At 36.6% G+C, this 22,749-nt stretch overlaps 1 protein-coding gene and 1 long non-coding RNA gene across 2 annotated transcripts in view; one reads left to right on the forward strand and one right to left on the reverse strand.

Moving 5' to 3' along the window:
* LOC134796889 (helix-loop-helix protein 1) overlaps positions 1-22,229 on the forward strand; it is a 28,464-nt gene extending 6,235 nt beyond the window's left edge. The window contains exons 2-3 of the mRNA XM_063769092.1: positions 18,953-19,075; positions 21,905-22,229. Coding sequence (XP_063625162.1) covers positions 18,960-19,075; positions 21,905-22,202 — 414 coding nt within the window. The 5' untranslated portion in view covers positions 18,953-18,959 and the 3' untranslated portion in view covers positions 22,203-22,229. The remainder of the gene's footprint in view (positions 1-18,952; positions 19,076-21,904) is intronic.
* LOC134796819 (uncharacterized) overlaps positions 1-22,749 on the reverse strand; it is a 250,822-nt gene that overhangs the window by 75,372 nt on the left and 152,701 nt on the right. The gene's annotated exons all lie outside the window — the stretch shown is intronic.

The following is a 22,749-nucleotide window of genomic DNA, read 5'->3' on the forward strand; positions in this document are numbered from 1 at the left end:
ATTTTGTTTGTTTATTTTTTATTTAGTAATTACTAGTTAATAGTACTTTGACTAAGTATTAGAATCAAATGATACGCACATAAAGAAAAATCTGCACTTTTGTTGTTAGATTTTATGATAACGCTTCGCGATTAATTTCTCTATAATACCTATCTTTCGCTCTCTTACTGTCGTTCAACGCGCAGCATCGACAACCTACTATGCAATAAACCACCGCAGAAGTATACAGACAAAGAAGAGTCGAACTTGATACGCGCTTAACCATTCCGCTGCCAAACCCTGGCAGTCCACGCGGCTGTTTGTAACGTCTAACTATCACTCTATAAGAAGCCCATAACCGTACATTGTATGGCATTTAGACGACCCTAATCTCATTACCCCATCACCAGGTAAAGCCAATACATAAAAAAAACTGACCTAAAGCGGTAATGCGATCCATACATTTAAAATCATAATAATTGACTCTACTTGTACGTTGTCTCTATATAATTAGCTCATTGGCCAGTCAAAATAATGCAAACATGCTCACAAATAAGTTAAATAACTTAATAAAAGACTTAAGGCCTTCAGGCATCAAGTCCGCCATTTGTACATTTTATTTGTATTTTGTACAATAAAGTTTAAATAAATAAATAAAATAAATAAACAAAAGAAAGAAAAACATTTATAATGTTTTGAAAATATTTTAACACGTCTAATTACACCATAAAACACACACCGTTTGACTTAACGTACCTATAAAAGAAATCTCCCGAATCACAATACGATTAGACATGGTATTCAAATTACTATTGTGAGACCTACTGACTCGTTTATGCACTGTCAGCGCTTAAAAATGGAGGCCTAGGCACTCTGAAACATGCCGCGCGAGTGATCAAAAAATACGTGAGCGAACATCCAGGTATTTCAAGAAATAGTACCCAGGTGTTCCTAATACAAATACAAATGCTTTATAAGGGCTGGGTAGGTAATAAGTCCACCTTAGATATAAAGAGTAAGTAGGTAAGTATTTATCTAAACATTGTGCAATCATTCGCTTGTGTAAAAGTAATCTATTGAATGTAAGTTTATTCATAACTCCAGTTTGTTTTATAACACTACACGTAGGTACATATCCAAAATAACTTGTATAGAAAGATTGTAAGAAAAACAGACCACGGAACTAAAACAAATAACATAAAATAAAGTTCTAAAAGGATCCTAAGTATCTTAATAAACTTGCAAACAAGTCTAATAAATTAAAACCAAAAAAAAAAACTAAACATAAAAAACTTATTTGCTCACCGGGATTCGAACCCACTCCACGTTCAAGTAATCTTCATACATTTGTCCACCTTGAGATCCACTAGACCACGGGTGAGTTACAAGTTGCGACAAATTTAACAATGGCTTTCATAATAAAGTGTTTTATTGTTTTGTTTTATTTTTCAAGTGTTTTACGCACAAAATGATTAACAGAAAATAATTTTATTTATAACAGGTAACCCATAAAATATAACGCAAATATCTACGCATGTACCAACGAACAAATTATTATGGAATTTCCTGAAAACGTGTTACTAACTGAATCATCAAATATTGAAAAGCTTGAAAGACCCTAATGCAAATTTAGCATTATTTTATACAATGTAAACAAGCGATAATGCGTTTTATATATGTACATACTAACATATCCTAAAAATTGTTAAAATAGGCTTGTCAAATTTTTCTACTCACGTGTTTATTTGTTGAATGCACATTTCTTGCAGATGTACACTATTTTCACCACTTTTTCATTCACTATTACACCTCACTGATGCACACAATAATGATCATTATAATATAAACTTACTACACGACTTTTTTTTCGCAATTGAAAACCACATGATTTTCGTACCTACTTTGTTTACAAAATGCACTCATACACCTTATGTTTCTTGTGATTGCAAAATGAGAATAATGGGCACTTGTGCATTCCCTAAAGATCTGTTTATTTCTTTCGCCACTGTCCTTGACCTGTGCAATCACCTCGACTTCTATCATACTTGCGAAGAGAGGTTCCTTTGGGTGTGTTATTTGTGTTCCATCGTTGAGAGTGTCAATGATTGTCTACATTACACCTGGTTTTCTCCTTGTCCGCCTATATCCCGAACCTTTATTGAAGCAATAGTATTTCTTCGTTGAGCTTACTGACGCGTAGGTAAACCATGCTTGAAGCATTGATTGCAGTGATGGGTTTTAGTCTGGTATATAAGATATTTTCTTCCTGTATTTTCGAATGAGTCCTGGTTGCCTCGTCCAACAGTTGTAGCAAGTCTTCGTTGTCATATTCAGTAATCGCCACAAATTTCGACGTAGTTGTCGTAATTGTTTGGCAACTTTTTGCTCAAATACATCACTTTGAAAGGCGCGTAGAATTGCAAAATTCACTAAATGTCGTCACACGCGCACATAAATAATCACAAATTGGACTCATTTTCACATACTTCGAACCAAACAACACTACACTTTCTCATAAAACAATAACTTGTTTGCAAAATCGTTCCTTGTTTAGCTTGCGCATTCAACGTCCGACCGGTCCAACCGAATTGTCAAAATTTGACGTAAACATGAAGGCTTATAGATCATAGAAGGTAGGATCGCATAGAAGCGGTATACGCGTGCCTCCGTGAGGGACAAAACATACGCAAATGCGACACTGTGATTGGTCGAATTCATTTGTTGCCCACCATTCCCCATACTAATAAAAAGGTGGGGAACAAACAAAAGTGAGACTGTGACAAGGACAAGCAATAATACCGCTTTCCCTGCTACTCCCACCGAAAGACACATAAGACTATCCCGTTCTGTCAGTTACCCCCACCACCCATACCAGATCCGGGTATATCCTAGATTCATGCTATAGATGGATTTTGAGACTATTAACGACATCTATATTTCATGATAAAAAAAAAATATCAGAAAGAGAAGGAGATAATGTTTAGAATTGATTTTATTTCAATTATCCCAGAGTGGTCATAATTACTTTATTTCTTTGTCTAAGGATTAATCCGTATCAATCTGTGTTTATAAAGAAACAATTAGCAATCAATCTATTAATTATCGTCAATATTAAATGAAATCGATCGTGTGAACAAGTTTTTACGCATAGACAAATACTAATAACCAATTTACAATCGCGTACAAGACAAGCGGTGAGACGAGCCGCGAAACGAGACACGGAACGAGAGTGTAAACGGATGCGCGTGTATCCATGCAATGCGACAAAATCAAAAACATGTCCTAATACTCCTGGCAACATACTAAGCACAACCCACTCAATTTGGTCGGGTTCTTAGTACGACCTGTTAAGCAACAATTCCGATAGATGGCGTGAATAACTGTAGGGCTACCGCCAATACCGAAAATCGCCAATTGCGGGCATTTTCTCTGTCACTCTAATTACGCCTTCATTGGAGTAAAAGAGTAAGATCCCCGCAATTTGCGAATTTCGGTTTTCGCGGTAGCCCCTCTGGTTTTGAAACACTATTCGAGACTGAATTATAAACGTTTGACAGTGAAACATGAGTGAAACGAAATTTTGTCTTTGGCAAATTTTGACTGCTGTCATTTCAGATCCGCCATTATGCTTATTTTTTGAAACATTTATCCTTAATACAAGTAAACTAATCGTGATGTTAATAATTAAAATTACCTCAGTTACCGGCGACATTTTGATCAAATACCTAAACATCGGACAATCGCTCAAAACATGCTCAGAACAAAATTGGAACGCCATTTTGAATACAAGCCATTGCCTTTGTTCCACAATGATTTCCTACAGTAAAATACCACGACGCAAGCTTTACCCGATGTAGCGAGTAAGGATTGCCTCCAAGAATGCCCTAATAGTGTCCAAAATATAGCCCCTTGAAGAATTTACTATAAAACGAATGAAGTGAAAGTTCTGTTTCGTCGCCGCATGGCTGACCTTTTCTCAGCTTGCGTCTTCTATTTTTCTGTGAACCTAGTGCCCCTAACTATGACCTAGTGTTTGAACTATCTAGTACAAAGGATGTGTAATGAGTCTAGCTGTCGATACTGTGAATGAAATGCACTTAAATGTGGAAACTGTTGCTTCAAACAAAGGTAAGATTTTATTCCTCTTCTTTCTTTAAACAAGTTACTGCCATTTAAAAGCTGTTTCACTTATTAGAATATCAATCAGTGGAAAATAATTGATCACAAATTGACCTATCTATCAATAAATCTGCTTTTTATTCGATCCTATTCAATACAGACAAACATTAAAGCTTTCCTAGTTTTCGTATGGTTCTGCTTTTGATGACCTAATGTAGTGAGTTGCCTTATTTTTATTCATTGTTCAGCAACACATTTCTTTCTGAAAATTTGAAAGTGATCAAAGTAAAAAACAGTATTAAAGGAAAGACATGTTGATTTTTGATTTTATGCTGTCTGTCCAATGTAATATCTGTTCTTCACTACATGTTTTCTACTGCAATAAGATTTACAAAGTATATTTGATTTTTCAGCAAGCTGACAACTTTATTAGAATGAAGCCCGGTATACATATATTGTTATTGAAAGAAAAGAAGTTGAAATTTTGCTGTGAAGACTCCCTTGCTATTTTCGATGAATCAAAACAACTGTGAAACGTAAGTATGATATTTCTACTATTAGACATTTACTCACTAGTTTGACCCTACTGTTTATGGAATTTGAAAAATGTTTTCGCTCTAAAAAGATGACCCGGCTCAATTTTTTTTCGGAAATATTAACTTTTTGAATTTAGAAGAGCGAAATATATTAAAAATATAATTATATGATAATGTCAACTAAAAATAAACAAGATTTCTTGCATGGTAATGAAAATTTGTTAATAAATATGTATTTTCTTTACAAAAGGATCCCGCAGTCTTCTGGTAAATTTGATACAATATGTGGGCCTAACCCCAGTCCTGTCATAAATATGCCTCTTTTTGCAATACATCTTACAATATATGCTGTTATTTTTCAGCAACCGAAACCCAATACCTAGTTGTCAGTGAGCGGAGCAAATTTCCATTGATGCCCTCATGGGTTCTTCCGAGCCTTTCAACAGTCCCCTAGTAAGTATGACACCCATGCTACTAGAAAGCTACTATAACATATGTACCTAGAAAAAATAAAGTTAGAAAAATTTTCATAGCTCTCAAAAATAAAAATAAAAAAGATTTATTTTTTTATCTTGACTGTGAAGACCCTACTTGTGGTAAATAATAAACACTTTTAATGAGACTTATAAATAGGTTTTCTTAAATATACCCTACTTTAGCTAACTTTTATACTTTATCAATTCCAGCGTTCCTAGAGAACTGGCATCGCTCCGCAGTAACACTATGCCTGCCTTCAATGTACATCTATAGACTGTCTCCAGTTATGACAGGTATTTTATTGCACTATATAAATACTAGACTTATTATAAGCCTAAAATAGCTCATGACTTATATTTGACTCTAATATTTAAAAAAAAAATGAGCGAAGAGGTTTCGGAAGAACGATCGGAGATATGAAAACTGTCATTAGCCTTATTTATAACCTATTATAATATTGTTGACTAAGTAACTTTATCTAGCTTATTTGTGACCTAACTTTATGGAAATGTGCCCTGAAAGGCAAAGATTCTCAAACTTTTTTATTTTGAAGAATTTACTACTGCCTAATCTACTTTTGTGAAACCTAATATTTCTCATGAGCGTGTTTATTAATAAAATAATGACGCGCCCCCTCGAGTGTATGACTGTTGATATTTTACTACTATCACTGTACTCATTCAACTCTTTTCTCTGAATTTTCCCTAATACTTGTCTATTTTATTCCAGGCTACCAAGAACCTCTGACTGCTGATACTTTAACACTCCTGTTCGATGGCGGCATCTCAAGAATTTTGCTGCTAAAGTCGCTCTAACCTTCAATGAATACAAGAAAGAAAATAGCAAACGTGTTGCAGAGCGTAGGTACTAGCGTGCTAGCTTAACCAACTATATACTATTACTTAATAGCAATCAGAATACTATTTAAAAGTACCGTCAGCAGAACTATACTGTAATCCTAAGTCAACAGGCTACCTTCATACTACAAATATGTTTTTGTATGCACGCTGTTCATCCGGCTAATTGGTGCGTTGCATTTCTCAATTGATTTTCATGAAATTATTTGAGCGGCTTAAATAATGACAATAAGGTACACACGACAGCTCGCAGGAGTCCTTGTAAATATTAGTAATAACCACAACCAGCAAACCATACATATCTCAGCGCTGTTCTCGATGAAGGTTGTGACTCTTAGGGTTCCGTACTGAAAAATATGTAGATAAACTTTCATACCAATGTGTATGTTCTACTTATGCTCCAATAATGATTGCAGCATGTACTATTACTGTTTTTTTTAACCTACATATCCATAAATTGGCCTAAAAATAGTCTTAACATACTATTTCCTATTCAAATCCAAGCTCATACATACATATATGCTCATTTTTCTTATCCTACGGTAGCAAATGTATGATGTTATCGTACATTAATGAAATTTAAGCTTATTACTAGCATGTGTGGTTGTCATTCGGACCCACACGTGAAGCAAATAAAACCTAACAGAATTATCTGTAATATCTGTTTCTTACTCTTACTCTATGATTGACAGGCCTATGTAGGACCATCAGATGATGTATGATGTTTTATTATCCAGTCTGTAACTTAACTAGTTTATTATAGTGACAGCTTATCAGTAAACAAAGCATGTAACAAAGATGGAACTCCGATGTTCTGACATATAAGTACCTACAGCTATTTATTTTTTATGATATAGAAGGCAAAATAACAGACAAATTACCCGGTGGTGAATGATTACTGTTCCCTCGCATAACCAGAGTGGTTGCAAATGCATTGCCGACATTTAAGATGGGAGAATATGAAAGTTGTGAAATACGCCCCCAGTGGCTTAGTATTCCTGCGTGTAAATGAACAATTACACGCCCCCATAATTTTACAACTAATGTATATATTTGTAATACGCCCCCTGTTCTTTAATATTTCAAGAAAGTCTACGTGAAATGAACAGTTTCACGCCCCCATGATTTTTCGACTAAAGTATATGTGCTTACACAACTAGATATCTTATCTGACCACATCCTAGGCTAACTTAGGTAAACTAATCTTATCTCTAGACTATGGTAACAGCCTCCTAACCCAACCTGAAGTATGTCTACAAATGATGCCTGGCAAAGGCGCGTCTACCACGAATATGTGTTTCCAAGTCATGGACATTATTTGTTAATCTAAGTATGTATTTATCTATACAAGTATGTACTGCGCCGCCTAGTACCAGCAGTACAAACTTTGGCTAGCCCGACGCCAAGTTGATATGTGAAAGATTGTCCCTAGAATATTTATTTATTTATTATTGGTACCTGCAATGAAGCTAATTTCTTAATGAATGTATGACAGGAGATAAATAAGACTGATTGTTTTCGCTTAAAATAAGCGTTAATAAGTTTTAATTTTGTTACTTTATTTTTCAGATATCAAAGACGCAAGAAGATGGATCATTAGTAGTGATGACAAACATCTTAAGCTGAGGAATATGAAAATAAATCCCTAATTACGGCGAGCAGAGAACGAGTAAAAAATGTAGTACCAAACTCGTCAAGAGATGGCGCCACCTCCGAGATAGAACGCGCCAACGACGTGTCAACGTAGAATCTTGATATCCGAGATGCAAATTACCGATAGTTTTTAAATGTTAGGAGAAGATTAATGCTTGGTTGGCTGCACAAGTGCATACCCCTGCTGAGGTCACAGCAGCCACGCACAAGTTACGAGTAATTGTACATAGTTAGTGTTGTAATAAATAAACCGACTAAGATAATTACGTTGTTTTCGCCTGCGGATAGTAACCCTTACTACAGTAATAGTATAGTAATAGTTTTTTTTTTTTTTTTGTACATAGTAGCTATTGAATAATAAACTTAATGTTTCATGACTTTTATTTAAGACCTTTCCACGTGTACATAATAACTATTGAATAATAAAATTAATGCTTCATGACTTTTATTTAAACCCGTAATAAAAGCAGAGTCCAAAATCAAGTGTACCCATTCCATTTCACGTACAACAAAATGTAGCCTGAAAGGCTACTTTTACATAGATATACCTTAAAAAACCGTAGTAACACAGGTAAACGACATCCTGCGTCACGGACTCACCAAAATGTACCTCCCCCCCTTACTTACTTACCTACTCGTAATATGAACACCCCCTTTAGATATACCCCTAAATATGGCCATGTGATCGTCTAGCTAGTGGTTAGGACCCCTCTGAAGTGAACCGCGGTAACCTCAAATTCTTTAATGAGTATCAGCTAAATTTTGGACTCTTGACTTTATTTATTATTACCTAGATTTTGAGAACAGATATTTATGGTAATAAGATAATTATTTATGGAAGTAAGAAATAATCTAAAGAAAATTATTCAGAGAAATAGAAAATTATTCAGAATTTATTAGTGCAACGTAAATGATGGTGTAAAATTTACTATAATGTATTTAAGTATTGCAGCATATATGATGATATAAAATATATAAAAATGTTGTTGGTAAAATCCTGCCACACCTATTAAGCTTCCGGGATAACATAGAAGCAGCACTCCTGAGATAAGCTCTTTTACACCCTAGCATTTCAAGATTAATTATAATTAACTATCATCTTCTAAACGATGTGTGATTTAATCACACGTGCTGCTCCGTACGCCCGATGCAGGTCTGGAAGCTCTTAGTCCGATTTGCAAGTATTAATCGGAACACCTACCCTACCAGTTTAGCCAGAAGGGCTATGACCAACACTTCGTAACCTAAGCGCACCTAGATTATGATGAAAAGAAGTGTCAAAGTATCCATCAGTCATCATAATTACTTATCTTTTTTATATTCAAAAGCTAGGGATGCTAATCCCTTAATCCCATTCCCCAGAACTGATAATCTATACAGAATTCCTAGTTCTCTAGATGTATAAACGAAGTACCGAGTTTATTCACTAATTATTATGTTTAATCGAGGCCGAAATTGAGTATTCACTCAATTTATCCTTTGTACTGCTTTTGCCTGACAAAGGTTCCCTAAAGCAAACCGTTCTTCAATCCCAGAATAGTCTGCGTTCCTAAATCCAGATTGATAATTAAGAGATTATGTTGTAAATACCTGATTATATTACTCAGTACCTCGCCCCTACACCAGACAACCAGAAATGAAAAATAAAAATTTATAAAGCCGTTAATGATCCCCATATCAATTAGAAATTAGGAAGATTTAGGCAGATGAACCCTTAAAGAGAAATATATATCAACCATATCAATTGTATAGACCAGAACTAAAAAAAGAACTCTAATAAACAACAAAATGAGTGTGTGATTCTACCCTAACTCTACCCATTGTCCCTAATCTAGTACATTCAAAGCATAGTTCGTTCTTACCATCGACCTAATGCTTTGTAATATACGCAAGTGTGGTCCCTACGAGAAGCTGTAACGTTCGGCAGGCGAAACCGAGAAGGCAACCTACAGGCCAGTGTATTTGACTCCCTCCTTATCGCCCGCGGGCATGGTGGATAAGAATAAGTCGCCCTATTCCGTGTATATAAGAGTATCAGTACCCTAGCACACACACATACCGATCACATGGAAAACTCTGCCGAGACAAAGACTATAAGTGCAATATCAGTCACGACAGTAGCCTTTCCTAGGCCAAGAAAGGTACGCTCGGCTAGTATGGCGGAATGGAAATAATTAGTAATAGCTGAAATTTTCGGTGTATGGGACAGATAATAAATCTAGTGATTACGTCGACACATAATCCAAATAAATATATTACATTTAGGTATTTAAAAAAAAATGTAAAAATATAAAAAATCACAGAAAGTTTGTAAAAAATATTAATAACATTTTTTAAATTTATACTCATAGAGAAATATTTGCTTTATGACATTAAGCATGAATCACACAAAAAATAATTCTGTATCCTACATTTAAAGTAAGTAACCTACGGTTATTATTAAATTCAGTATATTTCCGTCCTCAAAAATGGTAATAGGCTATTTTTTCTCTCATTATTTCCAAATTACAATAAGTACAAGCGTTGCAATTTAATCGTACACTAAATAATACCGTATGGTAAGTTTTATGGGGTTGTGCATTAATTGCCTGGTTAAAAATGGTAATAGATCAATATCATATGGGATTTTTATTATGAGTTCTCTTTCGTCGAATACTGTAAAAATCGGCTTGAAATATGATTCGTAACACAAAAAACCATCAAAAACGTTATCGTTGCTTTAAAGTTGCCGCGCACGAGCCAGCGAGCTAACGCGATTGGTCGTTGCATGGAGCGGGGCGACGGAACGATGAAACTTCCATCGCCCCGAGCGCGAATATTTAAAAAAGTATTTAGTATATTTACTATTTACTCGGTCAAAACATATGTACCAGTGAACGTAAAAAATATGGGAGACTAGATTCGAACTAATTATCAGCTTTAATCTGGGCAAGAGTGCTGTAAATAAGAAAGTAAATTTTACGTAATTGCAGGCTTTCCGTCTTTGCGTGCGCGTTAAATTTAATACAATAATAGGCCAATTATATAGGGCTATTATACTGACACACACCCAATTTGATAGCAGAAAAAGACGCGAAATTAAAATTTTCTTAGGGAAATCAAATCTTCGCGCCTATAAGTTTAAACCATTTAAGGTTTCAATAGCGGTCATTTAAGTACCACCCCTCACCACTAAAATGTAATTATCAAAAACGACAGTTGCTAATGTTCCCCAAAGTAAGCATTTCTAGTTATTGCTGCAATACAGTGGTACCGGGCACCTTGCGACGCAAGGCCGAGCAGGAATTGCAAACCTTAAAATATTTGCACTAATTAATTGAGTTAGGATTTTGTTAGTACTCTTTAATTGAATAGCAAAAAATATAAGTTATGATTAGAAATACCGTTTTTATTCGATTTTTAATTAAGTAATTATTGTTAAACTTATTTTTACCGTGTGGTGTCGGTTAAAATTTCACTAGTAACATCATTTGGCGACTAGGGCAATAAAAGTCGACACCATAACCAACAAATTAACAAACAACAATAACCAACAAATTAACAAACAACAAAAATTTGCAGTAATATTCCAAAACTCGACTGGACCCAAGCGCACCGAACCGTGTCGCTCCCCTGACGCGACTCAGTGTCATAAAACGTAAGGCCGGGTATTAACGACAGCGGATAGCTGAGCGGCGAGCGGTGACTGCAGGCGGCAATAAGGTGTTCAGTTAATGTTTTTATAATTTGAAATGACTTCGTTTCCATGTAGAAATAACCAAACAGACTTTAGAAGCATTTAATATTTTATTTGTGGCCGTATAAATTATGTTTTATTGGTAAATTAACTACAATTATTCATATTTGTGGATAAAACAATATACATACTATAATTAATACTAAATTAACATTAAATAAATACATTATTTATGACATAAAAATACATTGCGCGTATTTAACTACTTAGCACTGTTTAATTACGATACTTGCAAGCAAGTAGTAAAGTATATGGCTCCATCCTATCCTGTACCACGATATAGAAGCGATAACATTTTTGCGACAGTTTTGTATAGATAATGGATTTGTCGCTAGAAAATTACGATATCGAGATAAAAGTCAGGTCTCTGAGCGCTATTGAAACCTTAAATGCTTTTTACTTATACATGTTTTAAATTTGCCGCGCTTTTTCTAGTCAAGCTGAATGTGTTTCACTATAGAATAGTAATCGAATTGGTTCAGATTTAACGTTTAATGCATATAAATAACATAATTAGTAAATAACATAATTTTGGACTAAGTACATTATACATACCTACATGACATCAGGCTATGGTTTGGCGCACCGTGACCCTGAACGGCGCGGTAATGTGTTACGGCTGTTAAGTGAAGTCCAGACGGGATGATAAAATCGACCGATTTTATCAGAAATGAAATTGGGGTCAATCTCCAAATTAAGCAACAATTAAACAACTGTACCCATATTTGGAACCTCAGAATAATATACCCGGCCGGATACCGGATAGTAACTTTGCTTGATTTCAGAGTAAACAAATCGGATTTAAGAAACAGTCACGGTCATATTGTACATTACTCGTTTATTATTTCAAAACAATTTAAACATCCACTCACTTGCACGCGTAGGTACCTACTCATTTCGAACATAGAAATGAATCCGCGCCAACGTTCACCACGAAACAGGTTAAAACCTGCACAATGCGCACCTAAAAACCGAAATGTAGGTATTGTTAAATTTAGTTTGTAATTCATTAGTTTTTTGGTGTAAGTGTATGAACCAAGGTCTGAAATAAATGATTTTTTATTTTTTTTATTGTTCCGCCGGCCGAAGATTCGGCGGTCGGATACCGAATATTTGGCCGACGGTCAGGCCGAATATCCTGTATCCGACCAAACAACTATCCATTGCATTTCTAATTGAGAGTGGCAACACTATCGTAGGTCGTATTGCCCTTTTCTAGCATATACGTCCCTCGCTCCTACACTCCCACCACACAGGCAGGTTGCTTTGTCAGTTATACAAGGCAAATTTTCAAGTCATTGGCTTGCTGTTTTTCCATCTGGAAGGTCGTGAAGCTAAACTGCTGGTGAGTTTTTGAATTTGTACCTTAGTTTAGCTGACTATATTGAAATAGTTATTTATTTTACAAGGGGGCAAAGTTGTTGTTTAACCGCTCGTGCTAATATTGATACTTGAGCAAGTAAAACATTCGAAACATGGAATCTTGAGCGTTGCGAGGGTTTCAAAGCACGAGGGTTAAACAAAATTTGCCCCAAGTGAAACTCAAAATGTTTTACCACACCAACCCAAAGCAAATATTAAATGTAAAAATATCATACAAAATCAAATACAAATGAATTTTATTAAATATTTATGATTTAAAAGTCAATTCTACCAGCAAACATAAGAAAACAACTCAAAATTTGCATTTGATTCCTTTGCCTCACTTGTGAATAAAATGAAACTTTGCTCTCAGTTTTTGAAGTGCAAAGTAAGCCTTTCCGAGCTGGTGTGAAATAAATAATTAAAATTTTCACGCCACTGTTCGGAAATGTGGCAATAGATGGTCTAAAACCAAGCTGGAAAGTAGGTAATAGCTGTAGCACCTGAACCACCACTACTACAATGTTTCATTATTATCATCATCTGTCATTGGTGACAGTTCGCTACAGCAATGAGTATAATTTAAAACATAAAAATCAATAAAAGGTCTTTTTTGGCGCAACTTTTTCCTTCAAAAATAAATTTAGGTTATTTATAGGACCAATTTCTTGTTTAAAAAAAACACGAAATGTCTATTCATTCATTCAGTCAGTTCATTCGATTCACGCTTAAGGCGTTTTTTACTTTTGTAGCTGTTTGTGGTTTTTTAGCAAAAACGCTTCTAAGTTTAGAGTCGGTTTGAAGCAAACAACATAAAAACGCCTCTTAAATGTAATAAAAAAGAAAAAAGGCGGGATCGGAAAATTCTCACTGAATTGGATAGTACTATAAAATATAAGAAACACGTATCTACGCTCGCTATAAAAATGAGTTCTTCTAGTGAAGAAAATGATATTCTTACGCTGACGCCTACCGAAATTCAAGAGACAGCACAGGCAGTGGCTAGTAATTTGCTACCAGAGAAATCGCGGGCTAGTACTTATAGTTATCCAAATGTTTCCTTATTTCCTCGCAGTAGTCGTGAAAAGCACTATGTAATGCCTCGGCCGGAAACGCTAAAGATGGAGTCGTATTATTCGAGGGCCTCCACCAACGTGTCGGCCCTCAAACTCACTCGTCCATCTTTTAGCGGTTTTCCGTCCTCTCCTACAATGTACTATAGTTGTCCGTTAAATTATCTAGCAAATAAAAACGATCCGGAATAGTGATGTGAAAGTGCAAGAGGATATTAGAAAGAGAGATGCCTAAGAGTATCATACCATAATGAATACATGTGTCTTAGCTGTATATTGTATTGTTATAAATAATGTTAAAAATGCTTTATGTTGTTAATGTGTTCCAAATTGTGCCGCTTTGGCATTAGCTGTAAGGTGCAATTTGTTATTTGAAATAAATACAATAAATGTTAATTTTACAAAATGTACCTATCAAATTGTATACTTTACTAAATATCTCTCTCCTCACAGGTGTTACAATAAAGGGTGTACGTACTACATAATTAATTAAACACTCATAATATAATTATATTACATACACATAATAAGTATATCATAGGATATGTATAATCACATTGGTTTGGCGTCTTCCCACCACCAGGCGATAACAAACATGTTTCAATATTATTCTTAGGTTCCGAATATCGGTACAGCTGTTTAATGACAGCATTTACACAAAAATAAAACGCTAATTAAATAACTTATCATATTCGGAACTACAGATGCAACGGATAGTTGTTTGGCCGCATACAGGATACCGGATGTACGGCCTGACTATAGGCCGAATATTCGGTATTCAGCCGCCGAATATTCGGCCGGCGGAAATATTCAGGTTTTTCAGGTGCGCATTGTGGAAGTTTTGGCCTGTTTCGTAATGAACTTTCGCGCGGTATATAGGTCTATCACTAGGTACGAAATTAGTGCGCGAGCTAGTGAATGGAACGTTTAAATTGTTTTAAAATAATAATCGAGTACGATTATATTCCGATATCAAGCATAGTTATTTAGTACCCTTATTTTAGTATCCGGTATCCGTCCGGATATTAAAATAAGGGCGAGATAGGATACCGGATAGTAACCGAATATCCGGTGCATCTCTATTCGGAACCTAAAGTTTTAATCCTGCATGGTGCAAATATGTATAATTTTGAGACAATGACTTGAAAATTTGTCTTGTATAACTGACAAAGCAACCTGCCTGTGTGGTAGGAGTGTGGGGGAGAGAGGGAGGTATATGCTAGAAAAAGACAATACGACCTAGGGGCTGTCCATACATGACGTCATCTATTTTTGACGATTTTTGTCGCCCCCCCCCCCCGCCCCCCCCTTAAAATCATAAAAAAAATCATGCTTTGAATGACACCGTTTCCTCCTGCGTCATGCTACCATCATCTGATGTCCAGACTCCCCCCCCCCCCCCAATTTGAAATGACTTAAATTTATGAATAGCCCCCTACGACAGTGTTGCCACTCTCAATATTATTTATTCTTAGGTTCCGAATATGGTAAGTTATTTAATTAGCGTTTTATTTTTGTGTAAAACGCTGTCATTTTAAAGCCGTACTTTTCGCCTTATTGCAAAGGAGTAAGGTGCAAAAGTGTAAACATATATTTCACGTCGACTCTTATTATACTATGTTATACTTATTATGGAACTTACTATGTTATACTTATTATGGAACGTAAACTATGAATTGAAGGAGCACGAAATAGTCAATATAATACGTTTGTTGAAAAAAAAGTCTACAGACGCTTAGGCGCGAAGGGTTATTGTCTCATAGAAAATTTGAATTTCGCGCCTTTTTCTACTGACAAAGTTGTTGGATAGACGTTAATATCAAATTAAAGAGTGGGCCTACACACTTCGCTGTGACAGAATGTGAAAGTGTCACCAAAACTGTCAAATGACTACGATAATAAGTATTCCTTTTATAATGCCACTCCACACTATGCCATTCTGAAATTAAATAAGAACGATAGATAGTCATGCGCAATTTTTATTTTTGTAGTGGGTCATAATTGATGTATATAATTACGAATATAATTTGAAAATCAACCAATAATATTGGAAATGATATCAGTTATTTTTAATCAGCTATCATTCACGCGCGCGTTCATTTTGCTCAAACTTGGCCGCACAAATATTTGGTGCGAGCGAGACGCCCGCGCACGTTCGAATTGGCCTGTCACTTGTAGCAACTTGTAGGTAAGTACATACTTACCTACATACCATCCACGCGTCCTTGGCACGAACTCCCGCCACCGCCCGCATTGAAACTGTCCCCGCGCGCCGCAAGGAAATGTAATCCTTAGCATTAGCGCAAAGAGTTCAAATTTGGTAGTTTCATTTAGCGAATTTGTTAAAATGCACATATTTATTACATTGACCATATTTTTGTGTGATTATGTATTGAATATCACTTTGAACGTTATCAGAACAAAGTCTGCAAGAAATTATATCTATAACCATTTTTTCTAGCATGTTTAAGGAGTAAATATATATACAAGTGATACAAATAATATTGATGTCGGATTCTCGGATAAATAGCTTAATGAGGTAGTTTTATGGTAATTCAATCAAAGACCTAATTATTACTTTTTTTTTATATCAAGTTACGACGTATATCCGTGAGGCCCCGCCATTTATTGAATTAGTTATTTTCCGTGTTAATATTTTGACTGATTCCATTGTCGACTCATTATAAATATTATTTTCGTCACGTTTACGAACTAAAAATACTATTACTATTTTTAACAAACAAGAACGGCTCTTTTTTTTAACTATTTTTTTTTACCTACTTCCGGACAGAAAGTTTGTTGGATTCGAAAATAAAGTATCTTAAAATGATCTAAAGAACAGGAATAAAAAAAAAATTGCCTATTACTAATTAATGTTTAACGTAACCGTATCTTTACTGGAGTATCCCCGCAACCACCACTAGCATGAACCGGAGCACAGAAATATATAAATAAATTTAATAGGAGACCTAGTCTCAATTACTGTCGACTTCAGTGGGCAGGATTTACACCCAATGACGCGCACGTGACGTCCCCACATCCGTCTAAACAGCTGGGCCTTGAGACTAGTGAGATAATTCGTCTCTTATGTTGATATAGAAGAGACGCCAAGTCCTCTCAAACTTGAAGCAATAGACTCCTAACCATCCAATCCTTTGGCACCGTTAGGCGGAGTGAATGCTTAGCAGGACAAACTGTCAGTCCAAACAATGATCTGGTTTTAAAATAGCAAAAAGACCCCATAATAAAACACTAAAAATAGCTAAGTTATCGCAAAATTAAACTAACTTAATAGAAAAGTGAAGTTCCCTTAAACACTGTCATCTATATCTAACGTTACGAGAATTTCTTCCCGCAAAACCAAACACAGACACTATTCCAAGCCCCGGCCATGCAACGACATTGTCCCTGCATAACATGACGGCACTTAGAACACACAGCGTAGAGAAAACTTCACAATAACTAAAAACCTATACATGGCAGTAAAGAAACTCCACAACATCCCATGTCCAGCGTTACGACGATATTGTCTCCGTAAAACCAAACACAGACACAAATTCCAAGTTTAAATTTACCAGGATAATTCCAAGCAAAAACAAACACAGAAAAAGTAGCAGAGTAACTTCACTTACCAGTATTACGTTACGCCCGAAAACCAGAGTCACTGCTAGTCCGATGGTTGAAGAATGAATGAATGATCCGAGTCGACGGTCCGCTCCGCCTTTTATACCTTTTTCTAGCGACGAGCCGGCGACTATGCGACATATTGGCGATTAAACGGTGACATACTTGCGACATACTGGCGTCCCGCGACATACTAGCGTCCCAATAGTGACATACCGGCGACAAGTTGCGACATTCTGGGGCCCATTGGCGACATGCGACGTACTGGCGACCTATTAGGGACCCACGACATTATGGCGACCCATCGGCGACATGCGACGTACTGGCGACCTATTAGGGACCTACGACATACCGGCGACCCATTGGCGACATGCGACGTACTGGCGACCTATTAGGGACATGCGACGTATTGGCGACCTATTAGGGACATGCGACTAGGGTCATAACGGCGACATATTGGCGACATAACGGCGACATATCGGCGACATAACGGCGACATATCGGCGACATAACGGCGACATATCGGCGACATAACGGCGACATATTGGCGACAAATTGGTGACATAAACGGTGACACAATAGTGACATAACAGTGACTTATAGAGACAAACGCTATTCCAAAAATACCAGGGCACCAGAACTGAGGAAGAAGTTATTAGCCTCGTGGCATGTAACGACGTTCGATTCAAGGAGAAAGATCATAAGCTCCATTTTGTTTACTAAGCCATATTCCTTAAATATTAACGTTCACAATTGCTTACTGCAAAGTATAAATCATGTCCCTTTCATTCATGCAGTTTAGAGAAAGATGGAGCTAATTTTAATGACGTCTACGCGCACATAGGCAGCAGGGAACGTTCGAAAACATCACGTACGAATTTGTTAACATTATTTTACTTTGAGATATTTTAAGTTTATTTCTGAAAATCGTCCCTGTATTGAAGTATTTTATGTTTATTAGTATCAAATATATTATTTAAGACATCTGGGATCTAGAGGGTTAATTATTATAATATTTATTTTTGTCTTACGAATTTTAATTTCATGTTTCGAAATTGTACTAGGGCATCAGCGTAACGGAACGTCGAGCTGTCATTAATGTCACTGTCAACTCAATACTATTTGTTGTTGGTTGTTTTCTGAAGGCTTATTTTGTTTATTTGTAAGCTAAAATAAGGATTAATTAAACAAAAATGCATCTGATAAATAATGAAACATGGAATCAAGTGCTTCAAGTTCCAATTGTTAGAATATTCAATGGAATCATGAACGAAATATGCGACCGCAAGGGACATTAGTATTACAAGGTATTTCCTACTATTATATGTGTTTTGTAATGAAAAATGAGGCCAATACTAGGCAATAGGCATACGACTAGTCACATGATGTTTATTATTTGGTAGCGATTGAAGAAAACAGCAAACTGTGACTGTATAGTATACGCTGTACCGTAGTCTAGTTAGCTTTAATACCTTTATACCTATAGACTCGACGATGAGGTCTATGAGTTATTATTGCAATTGGACACTTCCACAGATACACGATGAAGAGCTGGCTGGAGGCGAGCGGGATGGAGGACTCTCTGTCCTGCATGCTGGCCGAGCCGCGGGAGGCGCTGCTGCCCATCACCGGCAGAGAGAACCTCGCGCCTAGGAAGAGGTACACATTTAACAACTGCATGCTTGTGGAGCAGCACTTCCAGAACTACGCAACTACCGGTGGCGTAAATAAGCTTTAAGGGCCACCCCACACTAGCGTCTTTTGAGCGTCGGCGTCTAGTCAGCGCTGTGGAAAATGGCGTCGCTGTGCGCCAACGTTGCGTCGAGTACCAGCCATTGCCAGCCGTTGAATATAAAGGCCCCAGTACACAATGGGCCATCGCCGGCCACTCCAAGGGACGCATTTATGCGTTAGAGGGAGCAAGTGATATTGCTATCTCATTCTACCGCATGGCTGCGTCCCTTGGAGTGGCCGGCGATGGCCCATTGTGTACTGGGGCCTTTAGACATTCAGTGCCAGCGCGAGCTACGCGCTACGAGCGTAGCCGATAACATGGGAGAGCTCGTACTCGTAACTCGTAATGTAGCGAAAAGCTCCTACGAACTGAGATCCCGCCAAATGGGTCTCTAACGCCATCGCCAGATCAGATGTCGAGATGTCGTTTCTTCAAACAAAACGTCACTTTATAGTAGGTTGAGTAAGGTCATTTAGCATGCACTTTAGTCTCAGGCGATGCCGCTTGGCACGATTGTTCCTTAAGTCAAACAAAGCTAATTTGCCCCGGTAGCCACGAGATCGTACCGTGCATACCCCCCAAAAAGGAGGGGTGAAAGGGTCGATAGCATACATTGGACCTGGGGAGCCGACCCTTTCACCCCCCCTTTTTGGGGGGTATGCACGGTACGATCTCGTGTCTACCGGGGCAAATCAGCTTTGTTTGACCTTAGGAACAATCATGCCAAGCGGCATCGCCTGAGACTAAAGTGCATGCTGTTCCATACATTTGTGTTCCTTACTAAACTTACTAATTAGACACTGACACATCTAATCCATATCGTTTCTAGATCTATTAATTGAAAGATAAGATAAACTTATTTGTACCTAAGTTTTGTCTGAGAGATTTTTAGATAGATCAAACCATTTTATAGATTTATTGTCATAGATTCTAGTAGTAAATTTTACTTGACGTGTTATATTTTCTAGGAATCGTTATCGGTAGAAATCGTTAACTAAAAGCCTGGAGGCGTCCTATCCCAGTTTTCAAAGTAATAACCTAGGTACTAAACTATATACCCAAGCACTAAACATATTGGATAGGTCGGCGTAATAAAAGTCAATACGCTTATATTTATACTTAGGTACGGAGGTATATGTCTTATAAATTGGAGAAAGGCATTTGCCTTTCATTTGAAAGGAAAGAATGAAATTACACACTTAGCTAAAAAAACGTTAGTATGGAGATAAGAAATAAGTACCTACGTCGTTAACATTAATTGCAATTATCATCGCATTCATTATTACCATCGCGTGGGGTGCCTACATAAAACGAAACTCCAATAATTTGAAATGATTAAAACAAATATAATAATTGTCATAAAGGATTTTGAATAATATTTCATAGCCGACGTAACATTATCACTATTATCAGCAATCGAAGTGATACATCTAGGTAAATATTTTATCAAATTTATCGTATTATAAGTATACCTACATGCAACATTCCGATAAATACTTTGATTAATTATGTTATTTCCATTTTTAGGGTTTCGCAATTCCGTAATCAACTAGGGAACCTTATAGTTTCGTCATGTCCGTATGTCTGTATGTCCGTTTGAAGCTTTGCTCCATTATCGTTAGCTAGTGCTAGAAAGCCTAGAAAGCTGCAGTTTGGTATGAATATGTAAATCAATAATCTTGACAAATTCGTAAAAAAATAAATGTTGGGTAATTTTGACTTGGCTAGATTAAGTACCTACGTAAGGTACCTACCTACTTAATCTAGCCAACTCAAATCCTGAACTTTAATACATCCCAACAGAACTAAAAAAAAAAAATTAAATTTAAATCTATTTATTTCCCAAAAAAGTACTTAAATCTACATACATTAGGGTGTTTCACTTTTGTATGGACAAAAAAAAGTTGTAATATTTTTCCTGACTTTGCTCACCAATGGAGTCTCCCTACCCTAAAAACTATCTATTTAAATTTTCAAAAGAATTGAATAACGTTTAGAGGTTGCACAATTTGAAAAGGTAGAGTGGGAACCCCATACATTGCGTGAAAATGAACTAAGTATGTTCTAAAATGACAAAATATAATGAACTGATACTAAAATCGAATGAGAAAACTAAATTTTGCGTCTAAAACACGATAAAAGCACTTTTCCTTTGGAAACAGGTGGAAAAACTGAAAAATCTTAACTAGAACATTTATCGAGTAACCAAAATCCAAGTTTACTACTAATTTTAAAATTTATTTATATGTAGAAGGTTCGGTATCACCCTACTCTCCGCCTTGATGGTAGCCGCTTAAACCATTTTCTACCCTCCGCTGTAAAGTCGTTGGTTATTTGAAAAATCTTTGTTGATGTTGTGCAACATCCAAATGTTGACAGATTTTAATTTTTTTTAACGTATAATATTTTTTTATCACTTAGAACAAGAATTCGAGCAAAGTCAGATGAAAATCGAAAATTCGGAATAATGAAACACCCTAACATACATATGTGTGTAAAATCTCTAGTATGAGGTTATGTGCGCCCACTGTGTTATGTGTGTGTGTGTGAACTTGGCACCCATATAGATCTCAATTCTTTTTCCGGTGAAGTCAACAACGACGCATATTTTTAATATTGAACTTGGTTCTCATTTCACATTTATGTTTTTGATGGGATTGTACTTACCATGGTAACTCCAGACTTAACTGGTTATCCTCGGGTTAGTGGGATGGTGCAAGTGGCGCTAAGTAAAATGTAATATTTTCTTTCAGAGACAGGACTCTAGAACCATGTGCAATGTCCGAAGAAGCCTACCTCTCGAGCGGCGCCGGCTCCCCCTGCGCAGGGCTGTCGCGCGAAGAGCGCCGGCGCCGGCGCAGGGCCACGCTCAAGTACCGCACCGCGCACGCTACGCGCGAGCGCATCCGCGTGGAAGCCTTCAACGGCGCGTTCGCCTCTCTCAGGCAGCTGCTGCCAACCCTACCGCCGGATAAAAAACTTTCCAAAATCGAAATATTACGGCTCGCTATTTGTTATATTGCGTACTTGAACCATGTTTTAGACGCATAAGTAAGTGAGCACGGATGCTTGAAAGCGAACGCTTTTACACCTTGTCAGTCAATCTGCTGTGGTTACTTACAATTACCTCCTAAACTTCTGAGGCTGACTGTACTTAGAAGTTTGAAAATCGAATCTAGTCATATTAATAATTATATAATTATTGTGATCTCAATTTAAAGTGGAGTTACAATTATTAGGTACACTTAGTCGAAGGATCATTAAGACGAAAGTGCATGGACGACCGCGAGAAATCGCCTTTGCATACAAACGTAGTCCTCATATTCCTGTCTGGTTATTAACATGTCATTATATCCAGAGAGGAAATTGGGAACTACGTTTATATGTATGGAGAAACGGTCGTCCCTTTTCCTCTAAGAATACTGTAGCTATAGGTATTATTTTTTGTAAGTACATATAATATGTATGTCTTCCTTTGTTATTAATGTTATGTAGGTATGTGGTAAATAAATAAGTAACAAATCCATATTTGTATAATTTATTTACAACTTAACTTAAATACAATAGCTTTTCAAATCTTTACACATTTACCAAATAT

The sequence above is a fragment of the Cydia splendana genome, chromosome 14 (genome assembly GCF_910591565.1).
Source record: "Cydia splendana chromosome 14, ilCydSple1.2, whole genome shotgun sequence".
Classification (NCBI taxonomy): domain Eukaryota; kingdom Metazoa; phylum Arthropoda; class Insecta; order Lepidoptera; family Tortricidae; genus Cydia; species Cydia splendana.